The 13,307-nt window shown below is 41.8% G+C and overlaps 2 protein-coding genes across 2 annotated transcripts; one reads left to right on the top strand and one right to left on the bottom strand.

Moving 5' to 3' along the window:
• Positions 1-6,978: 6,978 nt before the first annotated feature.
• LOC148018798 (uncharacterized) lies at positions 6,979-10,525 on the bottom strand. Its single transcript, XM_087701641.1, has 2 exons — positions 7,665-10,525; positions 6,979-7,434 (listed from the first exon to the last, which is right to left on the bottom strand). Exons 1-2 carry the CDS (start codon positions 10,396-10,398, stop codon positions 7,268-7,270), a joined length of 2,901 nt encoding a protein of 966 aa, XP_087557767.1. The 5' UTR covers positions 10,399-10,525; the 3' UTR covers positions 6,979-7,267.
• Positions 10,448-12,989, top strand: LOC148018797 (uncharacterized). The gene is made up of 2 exons (XM_087701642.1): positions 10,448-11,093; positions 12,299-12,989. The coding sequence occupies exon 2, from the start codon at positions 12,300-12,302 to the stop codon at positions 12,912-12,914; it is 615 nt and encodes a 204-aa protein (XP_087557768.1). The 5' UTR covers positions 10,448-11,093; position 12,299; the 3' UTR covers positions 12,915-12,989.
• Positions 12,990-13,307: the final 318 nt, after the last annotated feature.

Raw genomic sequence — 13,307 nt, 5'->3', positions numbered from 1 at the left:
TTTGCAGAAGCACTTAGCACCGCATAAAGCACGATCACTGCACCTAGGGGTCCTCAAGTTAGGTGTGCTTGATGGCTTTAGTCGGCTAGCTCCGCTCCTAACACCCTAGCCCTTTTTGCTCCCCCACTTCACGCTTAGGACCCATCAAGGGTAGGACATACCTCGGGAGGTAACACTCGCCTATGGTTAGACCTGTCACTGTAAGCTACTTGCACCGCACCTCCCTTTGCATGAATGGGATCCTCAAGTGTGGGACGTCACCCAGGCTAGCCTGTGGTTAGACCCAACCCCCCATTCCACCAACACGAGCACAAGGCACTACACAATAAGGTAGACACCCCCCTTAGGTAGAGCACAGCACCTTTTCCTTTCCGGCATCACAAAGGCGACAAACCATTGACTTCGGAGGCCCCCGTTATCCACTTGCTATCCATTTGGCTTCTCCAACAAATATCATTATCAAGCTTTCACAAGCACCCGATTTTACATGTGGCCCTACCCTCACACGACTACTTTGCCAACTACCTATTAGACCCCAACAACAACCAAAAGTGCCATGGGACTCGCACCCGTCTCGCAGAGGGGTAATGTTAACCCCAAGTCAAGAAGGCAAAAAAATGAATGAAAAAGCAGAAAAAGGATGGAAAAAGAGCAAAAACATGCACGCGGCCTCTAAAGCTAAGTCAGGGCCAAAAGCGTAATTTTAAATGAAAGGCACCTCAAAAAACTCCAAAAACTCGTGTAAAAGAGCGCCAGGTTCCCTCCTGTGCCAAGCGTAAAATATTAGATGGGTGTAGACTAGAGGCATAAGGCTAGAAGAGAAAATAGAGAAAGGACCTTGCCACAACGGCCGGTCATGTAAAAAAGGGATGGGTGCCCATGGGATTTTAGGGTTTGTATATAAAGTTCAAAAAGTGAATGGAAGATCATTCTTTGGTATGTGACTAACAAGAATTTTCTTTTTCTTCTCTTCTTCTCTTCTTCTCTTCTTCTCTTCTCCTTGCTTGTGTGTGCTCTTGAGAGAGGGAGTGTGAGAGAGTGAGTGTGTGGGAGTGAGGGATCAAGAGAGTGAAGCTCTTCACCATCTCCTCTTATCTTCTTCTCTTCTCTTCTATTCTCTTTTCTCGTCCGCGCGGCTATGGTGGATAGAGCTTGGAGATGGAGGAGGTTTGAGGATGCTTGAGCTAGCATCTAGGATCGTGGAGCTACGGGTGTGTGCGAGAGAGGAGGAAACTCATATCGGCATCAAGGTAAGCTCACTACACTCGATGAGAGATAGCCATTGGAGCTCGCTTGAACAATAAGCGGTCCGTGGGTCTTGGTGATTGAGTGTGAGCTCCCACAGTGGAGGTAGGATCATTCATAGATGCATGGGAATCTCTGATCTCGCATTGGAAGTCCTCTTTGGCCTTTGCTTTTCCCTTGTGGCTTGCCATCCTAAGTGCAGACCACTAGACCCCCTGTTACAAAAATGGCAATATCTTGAGCTAGGAAGCTTCGATCGTCAAAATTTCTGATTCAAATTAAAGCTCGAAATCCCCTCTATGAGGCTATTTAAAAATATACCTGATAGTAAATGAGTAGGGCTTTGTTGTAATTTATTTTTGTGGGCTGAGTGTGTAGGACTACTGCCTATCCCACAGTACCTCTGAGCACAAAATTGGACGTATCTCCCAAATTGTAGGGTGGAATGGGAAGATTTATGGCTTAGATCAAAGGGTACTAAGCCTTCTTCAGAATGAGCTATGGGGTTCAAGCTCAATGAATTAAAAGGTCTTTTTTGTAATCACTTTTGTTAGCAGTTCCCTGAGTCTACATCCCTGCAATACTTTACAACTTCCATGCATCACTGTGCATGGGAACCATTGCCAATATGAACCAAATACTTGCTAATTAGGGCTAATACATTACCAATAAGAGCATAACCTTAACCAACATGACATCTCAAGACCAATCATAAGCATCATTACCAAGATTGCCAATCAAAGGCATAGGTATAACCCGTGAGTACTAATTTGCCACTTGCATAAACATCTTCATACCAACATGAGCATATAAGTGCCACAATCAAGAGAATCAAAGTGCCAAGCCTTAGCTTTGCAACTAAATCATTGCACTTTAGAAATACAACCCATGATTCCTCACACATCCAATGCATTCCATTGCTTCAAATCCCCTGAATCTAAAGTTGGTAGCGCTTTCCAATTTCCTTTTCATTGGGCATATCAATAAGCTAATGTGAAGCTTTGGTTTTTAGAGACACCCAGAAGATTGTTGGGAATGCTTTTAAAGAATACAGATTGCTTCAGACAACAAAATTTTTGTGATCCAGAATTACCCAGCTAAACACATTTGTGATGATACCCTCAATACATGTCATTGAGGGCATATGTCAAAGAATATGATGATACCCTTAATAAACCAATCCTGGTGCCATTGCCACAATCACAACCAATGCAACAGCAACCAACCACAAGGGCAACCTTAACCATAGTAGCTCCTTTACGGAACTGGGTTGTTTGTGTGGTACTATGTGCTGCCATCTCTATGCACACTTCTGGAGTGAGAAATGCATTGGACCCTGTATTGCCATATGGGCAACATCTTCAAAAAGTACTAATTCAACAAGAAGCAAAGTGCACGCCCATCAGCAAAGGATGTAGAGAAGTATTTCATTGAAATGCCATACTTATTGGATTTGACTTTCTTGGAACGGCTTCTATCAAAGCTTAAGGACTACGGAACAGGGGCTTGCTCTCAATGTTGACATATCAGCCACTACTTCCTATGAGTGTACCAAACTAAAATTGAGTGGCCTCAAGCATAGCTTGAGAAAGCAGATTGAATCGTTGTTGGTTGTCCTAGTAGTACGCCCCTGTGATGCTTACAGGATGTCCATTGCTTGGTTCAGAATTTATCTTGCTGGCAATGGTGAGTTGAACCAAGTGGCTATTGATCACTACAATGAGATAATTAATGATGTCCTAGAGCAACGATTGGAGCTCTTTGTCACCCTCTGGACTGAGGATCACCCTTATGCCCTTGAGACATAGTACTCTCGGGTATTCAATGGGACATTCATAATTGATTTTGTGAACTACGCCAACACCTGCTTTGCCTTGTTTGGAAGCTGAGTAAAGAACTAGATTACATTCAATGAGCCCAATGGCTAGGCTGGGCTTGGCAAGTATGCCACTGCCCAGAACCCCCCAGGCCAGTGCACCTCCAACGTCCTAATTTATGGCAACTGCACGGAAGGCGATTCAGGAATAGAACCACTGATTAACTCAGAAGCAAACCTTGCTGCAAGATTTGGTCATCAATGATTTTAGCTCTAATGTGCCTCCTGCTAGGTTTCCCCCCAATAAGTCCAAATGCACCAAAAACTTTCTTTAAGTCTTCATCTTAGAAGTAGATTCTGTGAGATTTTTTTTTAAAATGTAGACATTGTTGAAGTCAGATCCTGTAGTTACCAAATCTTGTTCCTGTCGTTGCAGGAAGGGGCCAACATAAACATGTTTATCATTGATAAGCATGCCGTTCACTTTCTCTATTGCAGTCTGAGCCACTTCCTCATGTTCAAACTGAACAAGTCCATAATCTTTAGAAACCCAGAGACATGAGTTTTGAAGGTGTTCTGCTTGTGGGATTGTAAATTACTGCTCCAGGGTGACTAGAGGGGTCCTTCTTTTCTACAATCTTTGTCTGGGGACCTTTTTGAGCTCCCTCTCTCCCGTCTTGCACTCCTTTGTACCTAGGACGGCAGGGCAGAAGAAGAGCTCCCTCTCTCTTAGTCAGCAAAGATGCAATGATCAAGCTATTGCGAGATGATTTCAAGTGCAGTAGGAACCCCTATAGGAACGTTTTCCACCCTGATATGTCTTCATCTATCACAGCAGGGAAAACCTATTGAGAACATGAACTCCAAGAGAAAGCAATAGTTCTTTAGGGACATCGGCCACCAGTGGCCATGGAGTAAATGGGTGGCAGAAATCCGAGATACATAGAAAGGATCAAGAGTTTGGCTAGGTACATTTGACACAGCTAAAGAAGCGGTCCAAGCCTATGATGTTGCTGCTCGAAAGATTCCTTAACTCCTATTATGGGTGATGCACAAACAAAGAAGATTTCTCCCTTCTTCCGTTGGATTGAGAATCCATGGGAGCTCCTCAAGAATGAAGAAGGAAACTCTCCTTTGAAAAGTAACTGTGGTCAAAATTATTTCCAAGTCTTGTGGCTCCTATGAGATTTCCAAGAAAGGATGCCAACACAACGTGATACTCCATCACTTCTTCTGATTATTTTATAGCTTCGAGCTATGCTAGAGCTAACCTTGCAAGTGAGAGTCAAGAAAGCCAGTACGAATCTCTCTAAAGATGTCTCCCACATGGTTGAACTAATCCACCTCAAGAGGGTGCTTGGATGATAGAACAAAGCACAATGAAGCTTTCCCTCAAGGTGTTGCAGATCTTTTGGAGCAAGGAATGAGATATATAATCAAAAGAGAGACCATGGTAGCCTGAAGCAAGCTTGAGGAAAGAAGAGGAAGAAGGTCTTTCTTGAAAAGTAGTAGTAGTTTTACTCTTCTCTAACTCCTCTGAGCCAACTTCAACCAGGAATCCCTAAATTTTTACCTCAAAATTTGTGATGAGCTACTAAATTTGGCTTGAGTGCTTCCAACTTGGCCATAGCTTTGTGAGATCTCCAAGAAAGGCTATCCTTCCCATGTGGTACTCCACCACTGGTTCTTATAGCTCCTGTCCCTGTTGTACCTATGTGACTAGTTTTTTTGTTTGTAAAATATAACTGCATATGAGGAAAGAGAAAGAAGAAGGGACCAAATACCTAAGCTCTGATACCAACTGTAATGAAGCAGACCTTGGAGAGAGAAGGAGAGAAGGGAGAGACTGTAGAGAGGAGAGAGAAAGAGAAAGAAGATGAGAGAAGAAGAGAGAGAAAGACTAGCAAAAGAGAGAGAAATACAGGAAAAGAGATAGAAAGATAAGGGAAGCCATGAAAGCTGGAAAGAAGGTTAAAAGAGACTTGATTATTGATAACTGATGCCCTAATTGGATCTTCCAATACCTTAAATACCACGTCAGTATAACTAGGTATTCCCATGCTAACCTATTACCCGTCTATCCCCACTCTTTTACACACTCCACCCATCATGGCTAACAACTATAATAATGCACCAAACATTGAACTATAAGGTAATTGTATCTTTGTTTATTATTATGTAAACTAACCCTTTTTTAGTTACTTGATGAGTTATTGTGACTTATGGTTTTGTAGTTGTTTGTATATTCTAGTTCTTTGGCAAAGTTGCTCTAGTTCCTGTTGCTTTTAAGCATTACAAAGTGACAAAAAAAGCTCTCAGCTTGTGTTATGTTCTGAATTTTTACATGTTACAAGCTCACATCATTAGGATTACTAATGTTCAAACAAATATATTTGATTATCAACCTTGTGTTGGATGTGACACAAATATTCTCCTTCCACCCATTATCATTGATGATTGTGGAGATCCTAAGAACATGGCACATAATTAAGAAACCTGAAATGTTTTTCCACAACTCAATGTATCATGAAATATATTGATATCTAACTATGCCCACATTATTTTGAGAAGCCTACAAAATTCTTAGGGAATGCTAGTAGCAAGTAGAGAACCAAGCTAAAGTCACATTTCTTTCACCAAATTATGGATTTTAATCATGTTGGTCTCATAAATAGAGGTGTGAAAACAAATATCAAGGTTTAACTCATGAAGTTGAAACCAAAGACCTTTGTCAAGCATGCTTGATACTTTCTAATGGCATATAGCACTACCTCCTTCATAGTAACAAGTGTAGATTAATATGGTGGAGGGGGGTTCCACGTGTATATATATATATATATATATATATATATATATATATATATATATATATATATATATATATATATATATATATATATATATATCACGTAAGTTCAAAATAAGGGGTTTTAAAAACACCATTTTTTACATACAAAAGGGTATCATATAAATGGGTTACTTAAAAATTGAATAAAGAAGGGTTGTGTTTTATTTTAGAAAAAATCACGAATCAAAATATTTATAAATAGGCCTTGAATGCACATGATATAGAGAACATATATATAATGAACGCCCCGAATGATTAGCTCTTAAAATGTGTAGCAACATATAAGACAAAAAAGCAAAGCAGAAGCAATATACACTGAGGGTATTTGTAGTGATATAAAAATAACATTAATAATAGCTATTATTCTTATTTTATTCTTCTATATCACATGCATTCAATGCCTACTTAAGAATATCCTTACCTGTGAATTTTCCCTAATTAAACACACCCCATTTCTATTCAATCTGCGAATAACCCCTTTATGTGGTACCTTTTTGTATGTAATATATATATATATATATATATGTGGTATTTTAAATATCCCTTCTTTTGAACCCTCATGATATGTTTATATATTTATGAGTGATATTTATAGGACAATAGTGCAAGTAGTTCTCCTAAACCTATTTTTTTCATAGTGATATAAAACATGAACAATTACTAGTTTTAGAGCTAAACATCATTTGTTGGCGCTTCAATGCTATAAATTGTGGAAATCTTATATCATTTTCATCACCTATAAAAGTAGCCTTATTTATATGCGGCTGCTACATTATGAGTATCACCAAACAATGGCCAGTTCCAGTATTAATGTGAAGAAACTCTGCTAATCTTAGCATGTGCCATTTCACATCCATGATGATACGATGCTTTTTCCTATATCAAAAAAAATATTTTTCACATATGTGAATACACTACATTTAAAACACCTAGAAAATATGACTAATAATTCCCTTGAGAATGTTGGCTTTCATACTTTCAAAGGGTGTGAAGGAGGTTAGCATTTGTAAAACCATAAGTAGGGTGACTAATTTAGGACATTGCAGTTGATCATAGCCTACAAAGTTCAAAATACTCAAAAAGAATGGCTAATTATAGTTCTTCAAGTACGTTATCTTCATAGTTTCAAAGTGTGAGTAGCTTATACATTTTCATATGTACAATGCCATCATGAAGTACTTGAGGTTTTATGAAGGTTAGTGGTTGTCAAAGCAAAGACCGTAGAGTAACTGATACAGGATACTACACTTATCAATATCTACAAGAAGTAGCACATCACAATTATGACATTGTATTAGTTTACATATATATTCATATTTGGAGCCAAGATGGACCTTGAAATTAGCCATGTGGCTATGTCAAGGCCTCCACCATCTGATAATGAGCACGAGAGTCCCTAACAAACCTACCACATACCCTAGACACAGTGCAGGGATGGAGACCCATTCATCGATCCACCTTGAAAATGAAAAGGAAGATTCTTCTGTTGTTCTTTCATGTGTTGGCTGATTGGTAAAGGGAGGGCCTGCATAGTATACCCGGGAAAAGTTTTGAAAGCTAATACAAGAAACCTCAACTTCAAGATTTTCAAGTTATTTTCCAAGGTTTGGAATGAGATTTTATTAAAATAGATCCAAAATGGACCCACATTTCTCAATTTTGGAAATTCACTAAATTTAGAGATTTTTCTTTTCTGCCAAGTTACTTCTAGCAGGTCATTTCATATTAAACTTCGGTTTGAGGGGAGAAACTGACCGGCACAAGCATGAAGAATGGGCTCTCCACATAAGTTTGGGTCTCCGATGTAGCTCTCTGCGACTTCCAACTGTGGTTGTTGTGGAATAGGTCCACCCAATCCTTCATTGAAGGAGACATTGAAGACTTCTAGCCCCGTTAGAGCACTAAAGCTTGCTGGGATGGATCCGGATAATTGATTGTAGGAGAGGTCCAAAGATTGTAGTGCGGAGAGCTTCCCGAGATCAGAAGGGATGGGCCCACTCAAATTATTTCTCGACAGATTTAGATACATCAGCCCGGACAACTCATCCACGCCTGCAAGAATTGGGCCACTCAAATGGTTGCCGGACAGGTCGAGCGATGTAAGCACCCGCAGAGCATAAGCGTAGGGCAATTCACGTCCTTTCGCGCTGATTCTAAACTCTTCATAAAGAGTTCCTGCAGGTACGGAGAGGCCTGGGTCTTGGATTGTCCGAAAAGCAGGGAGCTCTTGTAGGGTATCTGGGATATGGCCTTTGAGGTGGTTGTTAGAGAAATCTATCACTTGTAATGCTTCGGTAGACTTCCCAAGACAAACCGGGCCGATAGAACCCGTGAAATGGTTGTGCCCTACAAGAAGCACCCGCAGCTTTGCGAAGTTGCTGCAAGAATCATCACCAAGAAGGGTTTGGAGATCCCCCACAAAGCTATTACGGCTGAGGTCTAGAAACACCAGATCTTCTTGCTTCCTTATAGACGAGGGTAGTGGTCCGGTTAGCCGATTGTTGCTCAGGGAGAGAATCTGTAGACTCGTGTTGCTGAACAACTCATCTGGTATCATCCCCTCCAGAAAGTTGTCGTGGAGCTTTAGTCTATACATAGAGACACACTTTCCGAGAGAGGCCGGGATGCCACCCGTCAGACAATTGTTGGAAAGGTCCACGTCCCAAAGTCCACACTGCCGACCTAGCTCATCCAAACTGCTATAATTGTATAGGTTCAACAGAGTGGATGAGAGATCTCCCGTTAACCTATTGCTCGACAAGTCTATGAACCTCAAGAAATCGGCCGGAGCAGGTGATTTGTGATCTCTGAAAGGAGAGAACCTAGTGAAGAAGTTGTTGGACAGATCTAAATACTCAAGATATGACAAGTTGCCCAGCTGTGGTGGTATCTCACCGACCAGGCCGTTGTTCGCCAAATTGAGCACTCTGATGGGCGGCATCGTGCCTTCGGTGAACATGTAAGCGAGGCTTCCGTTAAGCTCACATGAGCTAAGATATAGGTATTCAATCGACTTATGCATAAGAAGAAGTTTTACCGGGTCGGAACCATTCAAGGTCAAAGCCAGTGGATTTCCAGAAATGTTCAGCCCAGACAATGAAGCGAAGTTGTTGTGCGGGACGGAGAGGCACCACAACGTCGCACTGCTGCTAAGGTTGTTGTCGGAAATGTCCAACGACCAGAGAGTTGTATTGAGCAGCAGAAGTCGTGAGCCACAATCCAGATCTGCTGGCTGAAGACGCATGGATGCAAGACCGAGTGATGTGAGCGGGAATCGGAAAAGCCAGAGAGGTAACTGCACGGGGGAATTGGCCGGAGGGTCAGGCACGAGGGAATTGCCAGAGAGAAAGAGCTCCTGCAAACGGGCGAGCGCGTGCCACTCATCCGGAAGGCTGCCCGTGAAATTGTTGTAGGAAAGATCTAATGAGAATAGATTCGAAAGGAAGCAGACCCAAGACGGGAAAGGACCCGTGAATCGGTTGTTGGAGAGATGTAATACGGATAGACTAGCGAGTCTTTGACATTCAGAAGGAATTTGTCCTCTTAGTGCATTAGAACTTAGGCTCAATACTTTCAGAGTTATGAGTTCACAAAGCGATTTCGGAAGGCTTCCGGTGATACTGTTGTCATCTAGCGACAAAACCTCTAGGGAAGAGAATCGTGCGGGGTCGAAGGGAGGGATGTCTCCCGACAATGCATTGCCATCAGCAAGGAGAGTAGAGAGATTAGGAAGGTTAGAATGCGAGAAAAAATCGCTGAGATTACCAGAGAAGGCGTTGAATGACAGGTCTAAGTATTGCAGATGTGGAGCATGGCAGGCAGGGATGGAGCCAGAGAATGAATTGGATGAGAGTTCAAAACGGGTGAGATTGGGAAGATCACTTAAGAGAAACAAGGGGAAGGGCCCAGAGAGACCATCATTCCCTTCGAGAGATAACTCTCTGAGAGATCGAAGGCCAGAGAAGGACCGAGGGATGGAGCCCGCGAGTGCGTCGCCGAAGTACAGGAGACGGAGGGTCTCGAGGTTGGTGAGGCTAGTGCCCATGCATTCAGGGATGGAGACAACAGTTGAAGACGGGAAGACGTTGGATTCAAGGTCGAGGAAAGAGAGGGCGGAGAGGCCACAGAGGGAGAGCAGAGCTTCCGGGCCTGTGAAGCCCCCAATTACTAAAGAAAGCTGTGAAACACGCCCAACAGCAGGCTCACTTGAGCTGGCTGGCGCTGTGCCTGGGCCTGTGCCTGCGTTCAGTGTGGAGGTGGTGCAGTTCACGCCCTCCCACGAGCAGCAGTCGTCGCCCTTCCAGTGCTCCGTGATTGTGGCGGAAGCACAGTTGGCAGCGAAAGAGCGTAGTGCCGCCAGATCAGCAGCGAAGCAGGAGGTAGCCGTAGTAGATGTATTAGCAGCACATTCCACGACAGTAATGAGGGGAAATATCCAATGGACTGATAATACAAGAAGAATCCATTTTGACAAGATACGAGCTGCCATTGCTGCTGCTTTTGACTGCAAGCGATGATCAGCAACGACCACTCAGTGAATGTATGTATATATAACACATTTCTGCCGATGAAGCGACATGGCGAGTCGATTGGGGTCAAGAAAACCGCGTTTGTGGTCGCGCCCCTGGGATAAGGGATTGGAAGGTTTATTCCTGAGAGAGAGAGAGAGAGAGGCCGACGTTGGGGTCAAGAAAACCGCTTTTGAGGTCGAAGTTTGTGGTCGCGCGCCTGGGATGAGGCCATCATGAGGGATTGGAAGGTTTATTGCTGAGTCTAGAGAGAGAGAGAGAGAGACAGACGGTGGGCGGGGCCGCTGCGTGAATCTATACTACATTATTATTTTGGTTGGAGGTTCGGGAATTTTCCCGAACCTCCATTTTTCTCCCGAATTTCCACTTTTTTTTCAAACCTCTACTTTTCTCTCGAACCTCCAAACTTGAAATTTGAATTGCATGAAAAATTTGAATTGCATGCAATGGTGGCTTTAATGTCCCCCACGTCGTCCCCTCCTCCCTTTTTCATGATGAGGATGATAGATGATACATATATCCAGGGTTTACGAGCTTTCTTCGATTGTTCATTGTTCAATTGTTTGTGCAGGTAAGCTTGGTTGGATCATGCATTGAGACGTTCAAGCTTTGGGAGATCGCGTTCAAGCTTTGGGAGATCGCGCGCAAGGAGAAGGTACTCTCTCTCTCTCTCTCTCTCTCTCTCTCTCTCTCTCTCTCTCCAAGTCGTTGGCTCCTCCCCCCCCCCCACCAAGTCGCTGCCGTTTGCCTTCGCCTTCGCCCCCTTCGCCATTCGCCTTCGTCCCCTTCGCCATTCACCTTCGCCTTCAAACCCCCACCCCTTTGCCTTCGCCTTCGAACCCTCCCCCCCCCCCCCCCCCCGGCAAAATTATAATGATAATGATATATATAATAATAATATATAATAAATAATAATAATAATGATAATGATGATGATGATGATGATGATGATTATGATGATGGTAATGGTAATGATAATAATGATGATGATGATGATGATGATGATGATTACTGTTGTATTGTTTATTAGTTTATTTATTGTTAGTTTATAATTTGTAATTTATTATGGTCTTATTTTATTTAGATTTAATAAGATAAACGTTTCAGGATATGTGGGTAAAACTATCCTTTGCCTCATTGATTGCAATTCGTAGGGCATTATTCAACTTAGAAAGCTATTGTTAATTATATTACTATTTACTTATTCGTGGTCGTGACTTTCATTGTTGAGAGATACAACTATCCTTCAGATCAACTCATTGCGATCTGTGGGGTTGGCATGGATGTGGTAGCCCTTCATGGCATTAAAAATTCGTTATTGACGTTTTTAAACTTAGGAGATTGTTTAGTGTGTGAATTATAGTTTCATTGGCAAGGGTGGAGTATGATTTTCTAAGAAAGGATATTAGTTGGTGTGCACCATGCAATGTTAGGTGCACCACCTAAAATACCAACTCACAGGTCATTGTGGCGTTGGCTTTGATCCTTGACTTTTCTCATTATAAAATGGATACATCCATTGTGATAAAAAGCCTAATCTCTCAATTAGGAAGCCATGAGAATTTGCTTGAAATCTAATCCAAATGCATCTTGAAGACCCACTTGAGTCCTGTGTGGGATAAACAAATTCAAACCTCACTTTAGATGCTACTTACTATAGCAAATTCTATTTTATAGTCAATCTAATGTCATCTAGGATCTTCCACTGTTTGAGCATTGGAAATTAATGCACGTATGTTTAAATTTAATGCATTGGAAGTTAATCTAATGTCATCTAGGATCTTCCACTGTTTCTAATTTTTAAGATAAGATAAGAATAGTTGATATGCACTTGGATGTTGACGTATGTGTTTTGCGCAGCATGGAGGAAAAAAATGCGTCTGTAGCAAATGTTGTGCAGTGCGCTCCCAGTGTGCAAATGAATGTGTGCAAAGGGAAAGAGGTTGTAAGGAGGAAGGCAATTCGTCGTGCACTTAGGCATGTTGGAGGATATGAAAGTTCTGTTAGTTTTTTGAGATTCATTCATCGCTTGGATGGGCTTGAGAAGCAAGTAAAGGCATTGTTTCGACGTCAAAGGGCTTCGATTTCTCTTGGTGAAAGCATTGATAGCCGTCTACAGAGGATTGAGAGAATTTTGGAGGAGAAATACGAAGGGAACCTTTGTGATGGGGTGAGGATACATGATGAGTTGGAAGAAATCAAGGGTTACATGGGCGAGATATATGAGCATGTCCGAAAGTATTGGCCACGTATTGGATCCTTGGATGATCATGATGAGAAGATGAAAGATCTTATTGACAGTGCTGGTCGTATAGAGGATGGCATATGTGAGTTAATTGCTCACAAGAATGAAAATGTTTCCCTTGATGTACAACTTACTTCTTTGAAAGTTTCCCTTAATAGGTTTTCGGCAATGTTAACCCAGATGAATCACAGTGTGGGTTCATTCCCTTTCACTCGAGAGCATTGCCCTTGATATGCAATTTGCTTCTTTCAAAGTTTATCTGGATAGGTTTTTGGCAATGTTAACTTGGATGAGTCGCCGCTGCATAAGCACATCCTTGAAAATCTCCATTTTGAAAAACATTGTCTATCTCTTCCAAATTGAAAATTGCTACATACTTGATATATATAATCTTTGTAAGACTTTTTAAATGAGTTGGGTAAAGACTTTTTAAATTGATGAAAATCTCCATTTTAATAAACATTGTCTATCTCTTCTAAATTATTAAGATTTTTTTATTTTTGATCTCATTTTGATAGTTTAGATTTTCATATTTTCACCTTGGTATTCATCTTTGGATCTTTAACACGTTCGAGCCTTTGCCAAGATCTATGTGTGTGCCCATGCATGATTATTTACACGTGT

The sequence above is a fragment of the Lygodium microphyllum genome, chromosome 20 (assembly GCF_053477565.2).
Source record: "Lygodium microphyllum isolate KBCC chromosome 20, Lygodium_microphyllum_v1.1.10, whole genome shotgun sequence".
NCBI lineage: Eukaryota > Viridiplantae > Streptophyta > Polypodiopsida > Schizaeales > Lygodiaceae > Lygodium > Lygodium microphyllum.
Note: the sequence above shows the minus strand (reverse complement) of the source record. Positions and strands in the feature narration are given on the sequence as shown.